Source organism: Melampsora larici-populina (assembly GCF_000204055.1).
Source record: "Melampsora larici-populina 98AG31 unplaced genomic scaffold MELLAscaffold_16, whole genome shotgun sequence".
Lineage (NCBI taxonomy): Eukaryota > Fungi > Basidiomycota > Pucciniomycetes > Pucciniales > Melampsoraceae > Melampsora > Melampsora laricis-populina.
The window spans coordinates 978,696-992,940 of record NW_006768780.1 but is presented as its reverse complement, the minus strand read 5'-3'; the positions used below and the strand labels follow the sequence as shown (position 1 = coordinate 992,940).

The 14,245-nt window shown below is 40.2% G+C and overlaps 1 protein-coding gene across 1 annotated transcript; it reads left to right on the top strand.

Annotated features, from left to right (window-relative positions):
* Positions 1–7,003: 7,003 nt before the first annotated feature.
* Positions 7,004–7,639, top strand: MELLADRAFT_106114 (uncharacterized protein; the record flags this gene model as incomplete). The annotated part of the gene is made up of 3 exons (XM_007409569.1): positions 7,004–7,034; positions 7,164–7,334; positions 7,440–7,639. 3 exons carry the CDS (start codon positions 7,004–7,006, stop codon positions 7,637–7,639), a joined length of 402 nt encoding a protein of 133 aa, XP_007409631.1.
* Between the last annotated feature and the right edge of the window lie 6,606 nt (positions 7,640–14,245).

The window sequence follows — 14,245 nt, the reverse complement described above, 5'->3', positions numbered from 1 at the left end:
ATAATATATGTTCAATCATGAACCTAATGAACCTTGAGAGGACCCCCCTTGCACTCGGATGAATGTGAGTAAACTAAAAAAATCTATGCCTTGCTTGATAAAAGAGAGCAAAGTTGGGATGGATTCTGCTCTCCACAACGTCACTTATTATTCTTTCCCAGAATAGTAAAGCAATATCCATGGCTGTTGCTTCCTTGTAGCATGGCAAAAATCTTGTTCTTTTTGAGAATCTGTCTACAATCACCAACACACAGTTGTAATTGTTAATCAATGATGGTGGCAGACCAGTAACAAAATCCATGTTGATGACTTCCCAGGCATATGTTGGTTCTTCTATTCTTTGAAGTAAACCAAATCTTTTACCTGTGGCTTTGTTTGCTTTTTGGCATCTTTCACAAGTCTTCACGTATTCTTCAACATCTTGTCTCCAATTTGGCCACCAAGCTGTACTCTTGATTCTGTCTACTGTCCGGTCCTCAGACAGATGTCCTGACATAAATTCATCGTGACATACATGTAAGGTTTGTTGAATATGTTCTGTAGTTATTATTACTAAAACTGCAGTATGTTTCTCTCGGAAATAAAGTAGGTCAGATTCAAGAGAAATCTTGCCTTGGGCTAGTCCGTCTTTCCAAGGCTGCTCAAGTGTGCTTGATAGGCTCAAATCATTGTTCCGTGCTGACAATATTCTGGTAAGTTTGGCTGTGTTACTATTTTTTTCATAGCCAGCTTTTACTTCATCAAAGAATTCCTCAGATAATTCACATAAACTAATCCCCATCACAGGGATATCTCTTTCCATTTCTTCTGGTTCCCATGCTGGGTTACTGGAGTCATTTGGCAATGCCATTCTACTAAGCCCATCTGCATTGTTGTGAAATTTTCCAGGTCTATGAGTAATTGTCATGAATGGGTTATACTCTTGTATTGCCATCATCCATCTCAACATGTGTCTGCTGGGAGATTTGAGATTTGTTAAAGATCTTACTCCAGTACAGTCTGTTATGACTTCAAAGTAGCTACCATCAAGGTAATAATGTAATTTTTCTAATGCCCAAACTAGTGCTAAGGCTTCTAGTTGTGGTGAAGAGTATCTGCTTTCCGTGTCCGTTAATTTTCTAGATATAAAAACTATTGGTCCTTCTTTTGGTTTGCCCTCAATTATTTGTATCTGATGGAGTGCTGCTCCTAATCCTTCAATTGATGCATCTACGTATAGTTTGAAAGGTTTTTCAAAGTCAGGATGAAATAAGATTGGTGCCGTTGTAAGTATCTGTTTTATTTTATTCACCGCCTCAATTCTTTCTTTTGTCATTTCAAAGACAACACCTTTAGCGTAAAGCTTGTAGAGGCTACGAGTAATGATCCCAAAGTTTGGAATGTGAGCTCTGTAATAGCTTGTAAAACCTGAAAATGAACTGAGTTCTTGTTTATCTTTTGGACAAGGTTTATTTAAGACTGCTGCTACAGAGTTTTGGTCTACTGCTACCCATAGTCCTGATACACGATGACCTAGGGCTTTACATTCTTCAAAACCAAAATGGCATTTCTTCAAAGATATAGTCATACCCATGGCTTTAGCTCTTAGTAATACTTTCTCCATTGCTTCTAGATGCTCTTCCCATGTAGTATGAAAAACTATTATGTCATCAATATAGACTTTGAGCCATCCTTCTCTCAATTCTTTTGAAAACTCCGTGTCCACCATTCTTTGAAAGAAAGCTGGAGCATTTTTTATTCCAAAAGGCATCCTGATATATTCAAATATTCCTAAATGGCAAATGATCCTGAGATACTTCCTGCTACATATTTCCACAATGTTCTGATGGAACCCTTTCATTATATCCATCAGAGTGATATGTTTTGCATTGAATAGGTTAGTCAAGGATTGATCTATTCTTGGCAGAGGATATCTGTCAGGCTTGGTGTATTGATTGAGAGCACGGAAATCTCCACAGAGTCTGGATTTATCATTATGCCATGCTATCAGAACAGGTGATGTTATATCAACTTCTTCATCACTACCTACTTTTTGTATTACACCCATACTAAGTAGTTCTTCAATATGTTTTTCTATTTCTTTCCTACTTCTTGGGCTAGCTGGATACGCGCCTTTCCTTAAAATAGGAGGGTAAGGTTTATCTATTGTAAGTTCTATTTTGACTGGATGGTTTTTAATGACTCCTAGAGGTTGTTTTCCCAAACCAAATTGATCTTTGTATTTAATTACCATCTGAATTATATCTTCTTTTTGACTGTGAGTAAGATTGGGTCCAAACTCAGCTTCTAATATTTTTTCTCTAAGTTGTTTTATATTTTCATTTTTTGGAGATTCCATTGTAATCTCTGGTTTAATTGATAGAATTTCTTTATGCTGCATTAAAGCAAACTTAATGCTTTTGTTATTATTTCCTATAGTAAAATACCTTTCTTTACTATGAAATATGTCAAACCCATATTGGCTCAAGTTTTCTGCTCCTAATATCAACAATGGACCAGCTGCGCTTTTTTGCGCTTTGGGCCTGGCAGCTGGAGCGCAGCTGAAATACGCTGCGAGAATTTTCAATTTGCTGCAGCGCAGCTTTTAAACGCTGTGTTCCAAGGCGCAGCGCAGCATTTACATGCCTCATTCTGAAACTCCAAGCTGCAGCGCAGCGCCCTGAAACGACCGCTGCAGCTTTTCAGCGCGCTGCAGTTGCTTACCTCATCAGAGAGTCACAAAACACAAAAAAAATTATTATTGCAATTTGAAACCAAAGATGCAAAAAACATCATAAATAGTCTTTTTCTCAAACACAAACAGAAGCAAAAGCAAAAGATAGAAAACAGGTTTTTCTAAAAATGGTGAACAAAATCGCAAAAAAGAAGTTCATTTTTTCATGGTAAACAAAGATAGAAAAACACATCGACAAAAGGGACCCTTGGGAGTCTTATACTCTAGATTACGAATTCAAAAAAATTGGTTCACCTAAGCAAATCTTCTGATCAACTTGATGCTGAAGCCGTAACCCTTTCCTATCCAAAGATCTGCCTCTACTTCTGACATCACCATCACCAAACTGGTGATCCAATAGATCTTCATCATTAGTAGTAGAAAGAGAAGGATAAACCAAAGATAAAATATGTTGTGAAGGTTTTTGATTATGATTTTGATGTGGATTAGGTTTACATAAGAATTGATTTGATAAAGATCTTGCAAATCCAGTCAAATTGTATGAATGAATTGGATGAATCAAGTCGATCCTTGATTTTCCAGTTTCTATTTCAATTAGATGATGATGATCATGATCATGTTGGATCGATTGGATAGTTTTGTTTGATGATATGTTGATTAGTATTACTTAGATAATGATGGCTTCTTTTTTTGATTCTGCTTTACTTGATGATGATTTTGATGGGGTTTGATCTTTCAAATATGATAAACATGTCAGAAGTTCCAGAATCGAGTTAGATGGCTTCAATCAGTGGGTTGAAAAGTAGAGAGTCAATTGAGGATGATTCTTGTGAACTTTTTTGACTGTGTTGTGAGTCTGATTTTGCTTTTTCAAGATTTGAATGTCATTCAAGATTCACCCAATTGTTCAAGTTGATAGTCTTGACTTGGAGAAGTTTATATAAGTTGATGATGGTGTTTGGATTGATTGAGAAAGCAATAAAAATTGAAATCCGACTTGCAAACTGACTGCTTTGAGTCATAGATGGCAAAGAGAAGATTGTGACTTGATTGTTTGGTCCAACAGTCACACGTAGTCCTGAATTTATCGGACCTTGAGCGACAGTCAATAGCTTGATTTGAATCAAATGACCTTTGCATGGTTCCTAAGTTGCACACCAAGAGTAAGATAATCGAATTTCATGTGATTGATGTGTATGCTTCAAACGATTTGAATGTTGTTGAAGAAGTTGGTAAAGTTGAATCTTGATTTTGATCATAAAGCATAGTCAATGAAACTCTTGATGCTGTTGATTGCTGAGCTGGAATTTCAAGTTTGGACTCTTTACCACAATTACCCGCTGACACGCTTTTTAGCGGGTCAGCGGTCCGAAGCGCAGCTTGTGCAGCGGTTGGGGCCAGCTGCACAGCTGGAGCGCAGCGGGCCAAAACAATTGGCTTTTGGCTGGTCCGTCAGCGCAGCTCACTTGAGCTGCGCTTCTGGGCCTCAGAAGCGCGGCGGCCCGGCGCTGCGCAGCAGCTGGCAGCGGCTGCCTGCAGCGCAACTGGTCCAACATTGCTAATATGAAGTACTTGTTGTTTGCGTTCTCCATTACTACAAATTCAGCATTTATTCTAATTGATTGTTTAACATGTGGGAATATCACAGGTAAGCTGATTACGCCTAAAGCATGCAGTTTACTACCAACTCCGGAGAATTTCACGTGACTACTGGGCATGATTCTTTCTTGCCAGTCTGGTATTATTTCAGACAAAAAATGTTTTCCTACAATTGAGCATGATGCTCCGCTGTCTAGTAGCATTGGTACTTTGCAATTATTTACTAATGCTCGAGCCATTGTATGGTGTCCTAGTGTATGTGCCATTCCATCTGCTGGTTTAGATTTTAGTAATCTGGCATCAATTGTGTTTCCCATTTGCATGTCATCCTGCCAGGAATGAGGTACATTTGCTTCTGCTTGCAGTATGTTGATGTCCTTCTCATCACTTTCAAGAGTCTCAATCATGCACACATCTTGTTGTTGATGAGTGTTTTCCCCTTCACTATCCGAAGTTGATTCATCTGATAATTTTCCGCCTTGAAAATCATATTCATCATTTGTTAGAACTGTCAGAGCAGGGAGAGATAAAGTTCAGAACTGAACCTATGAACTATCTCAAATCCCACGAATAGAGTACACACCTGTCAGAGCAGGGAGAGATAAAGTTCAGAACTGAACCTATGAACTATCTCAAATCCCACGAATAGAGTACACACCTATCACCCAAGAATGATTAAGAAGATCTTGGATCAGCATTTAATTCCATCATACTGAATATAAATGAGAAAAAACACAAAGTTGAAAGCATGAGAAAACAAATTTAAGCTACATACCTGTCAGAGCAGGGAGAGATAAAGTTCAGAACTGAACCTATGAACTATCTCAAATCCCACAAATAGAGTACACACCTATCACCCAAGAATGATTAAGAAGATCTTGGATGAGGAAGGAAACTCTATTCGTTGCTCTTCGAGGTTATACATTATGATTCTAAGCGGTATATAGGTTAAGAATGATGATAACAAACAAAAAGATAACTGTTACAAACACGGTTACATATGCAATAATAATGTGAAATGAGATATGAAATATATAACACAAACAAGTTCAACTCGTGATATGTAAATGAAACATGATTGACACTTTTACTTTAACATCCCCCCTATTTCAAGATCATTTCTAACTCATATTATTTAATTTGAGAGCATGTTGAATGGCCTGAGGTCCTAAAGGTTTAGTTAAATGATCAGCTAACATTTCCTCGCTTGGAATGTGATGTATTTCTAATTGATTTGTTTGAATTAAGTCTCGTATATAATGATACCTTCTATCTATATGCTTGGATTTTGATTTCAGACTGTCCCCCGTTGCCGTGAAGATAGCTGAGGTGTTATCAATGAAGAATGGTGATGGTTGTTCAATTTGATGCATGATATCGAAATAGAACGATCGCACCCATGCCATGTGCTTTGAACACTCGGTGGACGCTAGGTATTCTGCTTCTGAGGTTGATAAGGCCACTACCGATTGCCTTTGAGATTTCCAACATACAGCTCCATTCAATACTTTGATAACGTAACCAGTGACTGACTTTCTAGTTATTGGGCATTGCGAGAAGTCCGAGTCTGAGTATGCTTCCGGTTGATCAGTCCCCCCAGAGTAAGTGATTGATAAATCTTGAGTTCCCTTTAAGTAACGTAAGACATGCTTTGCTGCCGTCCAATGAGAAACTGTCCATGCCGAATTGTATTTGGAAAGTTGAGAGACAGCATACGATATGTCCGGACGAGTACAAGAAGCGATCCACTGGAGGCACCCGACAAGTTCTTGATAGGGTATGTCTTTAGCTTCTTCAATTTCCTCTACGGTTCCAGGGCTTAAAGATGTTCGTTGAGGAAGCGGAGCTCTTGCAGCTTTGCAGTTTACCATGGTGAAACGTTCAAGGCAGGATTTGATGTAATGAGATTGTGAAATACTAATTCGAGATCCATCCTCGGCGATGTCAAGTTTGATACCAAGGTAAAGTGTAGGGTTCTCCGTCCATTTTAGTTTGTATTTGGAGTTGATGAAAGTTTGAAATTTGAAAAACAGTTCATCACTGTCACAGAAAACCAGTGAATCGTCCACGTGAAGATGCAAGATGAGCAGTCCTAAATCACACTTTAAAACATACACCGCCGAGTCTGACGAGATAGGGAAGATTTCAAAACCAGCTGTCGTGGCTCCAAAGTGTTGTTGCCATCTCCTCGCCGCCTGTTTTGTACCGTATAGGGATTTGATGAGGAGCCAAACTCGGTGACGTTGCGTTGGGTGCTCAAAACCGAGAACCTGACGTGCATAAACCAAATCCCTCATATCTCCATTTAAGAAGGCGGTTACGACATCAAATTGTCTAATTTTCATACGACGTGAGCGTCTGTTACCTTTGAACCTTGAGATTGATAAGGCCAAAAGAATTCGGAGTGAGTCGATTTTAGCCACGGATGCATATGTGTCATTGTAATCGATACCTTTGATTTGATGGTTACCGAGTACTACCCACCGAGCCTTGTAACGTACGACTCGATTGTATTCATCTCGTTTCTTGTTGAATATCCACATCCCCCCAAGGATATTGGCATCGGGTGGAGGATCTACCAGTTTTCCTACCGAGTGCTCCATTAATGAGTTGAATTCCTGTTCCATAGCATGCGTCCAGGCTTGTCTGTCGGGTCCGTTCATGGCTTGATAATAAGATGGACTATCCGGGTCCGTTCCAGTCGTGGCCGAAAATCCCCACCTGTCCGGTATGATTGTTTTCTTTCCGGTGATGATCATCGGTCCAAAAGACGAAGTGGTGGCGACTGATGTTGAAGGAAAGCCATAACGCTGAGGTGCGGCCCGTGATCGAGTGGATTTGCAAACAGGCGCTACTGATGCCTGTGGTTGAGGTACCGGTTGAGGAACAGGGGCTGGAGCAGGACTTGGAACCCTTGTAGGTGAAGGAGGAGGGGTCGGTTCTGCTGGTGGTTCTATTTCAGATGGTGGCGTAGGTCCTGGTGATGATGCAGAAGCCTCGGGTCTGGATGAAACAAGAACAGGAGAAACAGGGGATAGAGGTTATGAATCTCCCGACTTAGGTAGATGTTCCCGATCAGGAATGTTAGAGTCAGGCAGAGAATCTTGATTTACAGATGATGCCGACGAGTGAATCGATGGATCTGATGGAGTATCCAAAACAACAGCATCACGATATGTCGCATGTCTGCGAGGTGGAGTTGTGTTGATCGACGGTTCAGGAACGACAGTTGGTGTTGACTTGTCCTGGGATTGTCGAGGAGAGTGGATGGAACCACTCAAGGGTATACGAACCTTAGGGTATTGTGGCGAAGGAGGTGTTGATGAATCCTCCTGTGATGGTTCAGGAATTGGATCTGAATTGTGAGTCACATCTGGTTGACGATGGATGATGGTATCTGAGTAGTTGGGGATAAGAAGTTCCTCCGGAACATTCGGAGACAGAGTCGGATGCTTCCCAGGAAAAATTTCCTCCCGGTACACAACATCACCGGTCACAAAGATTCGACCCGTCGACTTGTCCCACAGACGAGCAGCCCTGGCCCCCTCTTCAAGCCCTACAAAAATAAATCGTCGAGCCAGAGGACCCACTTTAGACTTCTGGGTGCGGTCCACTGCAAAGCATAGTGAACCAAAAGGCTTGAGTCGATCATAATCAAAAGGATGAACATGAGATGGGAGTAGTGATTGAAAAACCTCCATAGGAGATCGGTGCTGAAGAGCTGCATGAGGAGAGCAATTTATTTGAAGAGAAGAGTATTTAGCCAGTTCCCCCCAAAGATGTAGCGGGAGGCCTGATTCTATCAACTGGCTTCGTAGCCTTCCCAGGAGGGTGCGACCGAAACGCTCAGATACTGAATTCGCCATGGGACGCTCAGAAGGACCTCTCTCAACCTCGATGCCTTCTTGTTTGAGAAAATTCATGAATTGAGTTGAGGAGTACTCGCCACCGCGGTCTGATTTTAATTTAAGAATCTTACGACCACACTTCTTTTCCATCAATGTTTTGTATTGCTTGAAGGATTCAAAAGTGTCACTTTTAGATTTCAAAAGATAAATCGAACAGAAACGGGTATGATCATCAATAAATGTAACGATGTATTTAAATCCTGTCTTGGTCTGAGGATTGATTGGTCCTAGCAGATCGCTATGTACAACGTTAAGTAAATCCGGTGATCGATGAAATGAAGAGGTGGATGGAGATTGAGTAAGTTTCCCCAAAGCACAAGCGTCACAAGGCAGGAAATCTTTTCGAGATAAGGATATAGACTTAAATCGTCGGAGAAAGGAAATGACAGCATCAGGATGTAGATGCCCCAATCGCTTGTGCCACAGACCGGCAAGCTTTTGAGGATCAGTGTAGGAAAAGAAGGCATTGGTAGATATGATATTAAGTTCCGGAATCCATAATCTATTGGTTTGAGGATTCCGCCGCATTTTGAGAACTACCTTGCCATCCTGATCTGTAATGATTCCGAGATTTTTATCGAAGGAAGCCCGATAACCATCGTCGCATAATCGACCAATTGAAATTAAGTTACCAGTCAATTGTGGTGAATATAACACATCTCGAAGAGTAAGAGATCTGAACCTGACAGTGCCTTTGCTCTTTGCCCAAATCGCTCCGTCTTGTGCGGCTACCCCGATACGAGTTGGTTTAATGTGTTGAAGATCGGATAGAAGGGAAAGATCAGAGAACATATGGCTGGTCGCACCGGTATCGCAGATGATTGGATTCGTAGTACAAGTAGAAGTCGAGGCTGAGAATGCTTCTTCCCAGTAAGACACATCTTCATCCGCCTCAGGAGTAGATTGAGATAATTGAGCTGCATGAGATGTTGAAGGGTTCTTGGAGTTCTTCTCTTGTTCTAGAAACGCACGCCACTTTCGAGTACGACACTGTTCGTCATTGTGACCGGAATGTCCCAGCGAGAACTTGACATTCGATTGGGGTGGTGAGCGCACATTCTTCTGACCAGGTCGAGGTTTGGGATTGATTCGACTTTGTCCAGCAGATAGGGCAGTATCCGAATTTGAAGTATGAGAGTTTCGGGTAGCCTCGATCTTGAGCAAGGAGTATAGTCTAGTCAACGTGAGAGTTTCAAAATTTGAGAGAAGACTTTGGACCAAAGGGGTATAGTCAGAAGGAAGAGATTTGATAAGAATGATGGCGAAGAACGGTTCAGATATCTTGTTGTCTGGGGAAGATGATAGATTACTGAGCAAATCATTATGAAGTTTACGAAATTGATGGAGATGGTCAGATAAACTTTCATCGGGAGACATTTTTAAAGATATTAGATCAGAGAAAATGTGGGCGGTCGACAGTCCTCCGGCATCATCATGATGACTGCATAAAAGTTTGAAAGCTTCTCTTGGTGATGAGCATGATCGAATAACTTGGAAATTTTCGCTGTCAATAGTAGCATGGATCGCTGCCAAGGCTCGACTTGAGTTGGTTTCAAAATCATCTAATGCAGTTTCATCTGATTCATCTGGAGCTGTTAGATCTTTAAGGATATACTTTGATAATCTTTGTCCTCCTAAGATGGTGGTGAGTTTAAGCTTCCAATCATTGAATGTTCCAGTGGTTAACTTGGTGACATTCGAGTAAGAACTTATAGTGAATTCTTTCTGTTCAGAAATATTAGAGGTCATTTTAAATTTCTGATCGAAAGTAGGAAAAAGGATAGTGTATTGATCATTGATAGGTTGTGTATTATCTATTGGTGGGCGTTTTGAGTTAGTTGATTCGGGTTTAAGTTCTGATTTCAAATCTGTGGCGTCGATCGGATTCATTCGACGTGACTGTATTCGGGAATTAAGAAAGTTCGCTAGTGTTCTGTTGTGAACTGCTACAGTATGATGGAAAAATGATACCGCAGTCGCTTATAACGCTGGGCTCATAACCTGTTAGAACTGTCAGAGCAGGGAGAGATAAAGTTCAGAACTGAACCTATGAACTATCTCAAATCCCACGAATAGAGTACACACCTGTCAGAGCAGGGAGAGATAAAGTTCAGAACTGAACCTATGAACTATCTCAAATCCCACGAATAGAGTACACACCTATCACCCAAGAATGATTAAGAAGATCTTGGATCAGCATTTAATTCCATCATACTGAATATAAATGAGAAAAAACACAAAGTTGAAAGCATGAGAAAACAAATTTAAGCTACATACCTGTCAGAGCAGGGAGAGATAAAGTTCAGAACTGAACCTATGAACTATCTCAAATCCCACGAATAGAGTACACACCTATCACCCAAGAATGATTAAGAAGATCTTGGATGAGGAAGGAAACTCTATTCGTTGCTCTTCAAGGTTATACATTATGATTCTAAGTGGTATATAGGTTAAGAATGATGATAACAAACAAAAAGATAACTGTTACAAACACGGTTACATATGCAATAATAATGTGAAATGAGATATGAAATATATAACACAAACAAGTTCAACTCGTGATATGTAAATGAAACATGATTGACACTTTTACTTTAACATCATTCATATGATCACTATCTTCTTCATCTTCTTCGATCATATTAATTTTCTTATCTTTGCATCCTCTCCATTGATGTTTTGGATCTTTGTTTCCACAATTTGGGCATGCTCTGAAAGGTTTCTTTTCCGATGTGCTTGGCTGAACCTTTGTACTAGAGGGTCCTTGCATTTTATCACTATTGAAAGTAGCTTTAATTTCATTAAAAGGTCTCCTTGGCTTGTTCAAGTATTTTTTCTTATTAATTATACTAGTATTCTCATAAATGTCCTTGAATATTAGTAAGAAATTATCCCATTCATAGGGTGTGGTCAATTGACTTTTGATTGCAGTTCTGACATCACCGTCAACTTTGTTTAAGATTTTGTTTACAATTCTTTCCTCAGAAGATTCTGGATCAAAAGCTGCAATTCTTTTCTTTTGTTTCAAAGACCATGCTGTTGGATCTGCATGTACATTGGCGTCAAATTTGTCTTTCAAGAACAAATCTTCCATATTGTTTCTCCAAACATTATTACCAAACCTCTTATGGATTTCATCTTTCCACTCGTCCCATGTCATTGAGCCTTTGCTTTTACGCTTGTCTATGTACCACTGTCCTGCTGTTCCAGTGAAAGCTGTACTCAAGTGGCTCACCACAACAAGTGGGTCCATCTTCAGGTCTGTAATCAAGCTGTCACACCAATCAATATAATCATTATGATTATATTCTCCGTCGCCACTAAATCTTTTCCAATCTCTCCCTGTTGGCCAAAGTTTAGTTAAAGCTTTGGTTAACTTATCTTCTCGTGTAGTTTCAGACATGCACTGCCAGCATTAAAGAGGTTCCCAGATGGGAATATGGGTCCTAGTGATCAGATTCCCATCCTGCTACTGTTACACAGTTCCATGAATATTTCCTGAGTAGCCATTGTGATATATGTAGTCAATATTTTGAAATGTGTGTCTCATTATTCCTAAGTAGAGGTTCTACATAGTTCACCGTATTTTCTCTTGTGTTTGCTGCGTGTTGTCTAAATCTAGCTTCTCCTCTAAGTGAAGGGTCTACTCTAGGATTGTTTTCATGGTTGTTCTCCACTTGTTGGTGTACCACCGGTGGACTGGAAAAATTCCTTTGTGTGGAATTGTTATTACTTTGACTTGTTATTCCAGGTTTAAGTTCTTGAATAATTGATAACCTGGCACTGTTGGCATTATCATCCATTTTTATTAGCTGTTGTTGTATTTCAGTATTCTTTTGTAATATCCTGTTATTGAACATTTCTTGATTTTTCAACAGTTGGTCTGAAAAAACTCTAAATTGTTCTTCTTGTTGTTTCATAAATTCTTTTTGTAAATGTTCGTGGTTATCTTTTATGTTCTCCTGCAATGTGTGGTAGGATTTCAGCATGCTACTTTCAAATTGCTGTTGTTGTTGATTCAAATCCTCATGGATTTTTGTTGCTCTTGCTTCTTCTCTCAATTTATCAATTGTTGAATTTATTTGACTTTTGTGTTTCTCAAATTTATTGAATAATTCTTCAATTTTATTGTATGGGTCTTTGATTGGTAGTTTCAATTGTTTGTCTAATTTGACATCTAGTTGTTTGGTCACAATCTTTGTTTCTGCTAAATCACTTACAAGTGCATCACTTATTTCTCTGATACTTTCTTTATCTTCATTTCTATTTTGAGATATCTTAGTGATTACGTCTTGGAAGTTCTTTTCATAATTGCTAAATTTTAATGAGCTCTTTTTCTCATTGTCTGAAATCCTTGTGGCAATTTGACTGGCTAGGTTGGTTATTTGTTTGATCATGTTTTGTTGAGAAGCTGTTAGAGTTGCTTCTTCATGTCTCTTATTCAAAGTTTCTCTAATTTGTAATACTAGAGCTTGGGTTTTATTCAAGCTGTACATTAGCCGCGTTCAAACCTGACCCGGTTTCAAAAAACCCAGTTGACCCGGTGGACTTTTTGGCTGGAAGCTGTCAAGAACTGTCAATGGATACACAAAGTTACCACCAGGAAAGCAACTGGGTAACCGGGTTTTTGTGTCAACCGGGTTAGGTTTGAACGCGGCTATTGGAGTAACTTCAGGGTTCTGAATTTCTTTTTCTCCTGGTGCAACATTTCGACTTGTATTAGAAGTTGATGCACTGTTGTCTTTATTTTCAGAAGAAGGTATTTGCTGTTTTCCTTTCCCTTTATTTTTAGGGCTCTCTTCAGTTTGAGATAAACTTATTTGGTCTCTAACTTCAACAAGGTGTGTTTTTAATTCTGAAAATCTGTTGATTAAGTCATCTTGTACTTCTGTATGATATCTTTTGATATCAAGCTCACCACAAAGTTTCTTAACTTCTGCTATTTGTTCTCTCATTTCTATAAACTTACTCATAATATCATCATAAGATGATTTATGTAATTGGCAAGTTAATTGAAATTCTTTTAGTCTCACTTGCTCACTTATCTCACATTGACTTTTTAGCAAACTTAGAGTTGGATTCAAATGTTCAACTTTTTCATAAATTGCATAACTCTTTCGTCGAATAAGGTCATCTAGGTCTAAATGAGAAGTTGAGACAGAAACTGAAGAAGATGAAACTTTGGAATTTAAATTTGAAACTGAATGTGGCTGGTTGAACAGCCCTTGATAGTTTACTTGCCCTACCTCGACTTCTTCCATCTTAATAGATTCTACTGAAGGAGATAGTAGATTGGAGGAATCACTCTCTAGAGGGGGACCAGTAAAAGGAGTATCAGTATACAACACTGATGGGTGATGGTGAAAGGCAGAGCTGGGAGGAGGTAGGATGCTTACTGATCTCTCTCCCTCTCTTTCCCTTTTCCCTTCGGGTCTGGGTCGGAATCGTCCTGCTTCATCCGTTTCACGACTAAGATCATGTCCAGTAAGTTGGATGCGTTCTCCGCTAAAGCATCAATCTCTTCGTCGCGAGCTCTCTTGCGGCATTGGCTGGATGGACCGGCTGCTCGTGGATTCTTGTACGGTTCCATTGTACGGGGGTTCAGATGGTAAGGGTTGTAGTTGGCCACCTGCTCTACTTTAGCTCGGTGACGACGGCCGCCAAGGAACTCCTTGAGTTCCTTGTGGGCTTCCTTGGCCATACCTAGGATCCGGCAAAAGTTTGCGTTGTTGTTCGCAACGCGAGCTTCGTCCAGGTTCTGCTTGAGACCGATGATCGCCTGACGGAGTCGGGCTTCCTTGGTTTCGCGGGTCTGCTGGTACGACAGTTGCGGAGGAGGAGGCGGTGGCATGGGTTGGTTGCTCGAACCCTGAGCCGGTTGGTGGTGTCGATACACCGGGGAAGGGTGTGGAGGGTACTGAGGTTGGGGGTTGTAGACTGGGGACGGTGCCGGTGGGTACTGAGCTACCGGGGCTGCAAGATTCGGATGATAGTGGGGCTGGTAGTGATAACCCGCTTGCTGTTGTTGAGTCTAAAGTTGAAAGAGAAACGGTTTTCTTCTTAA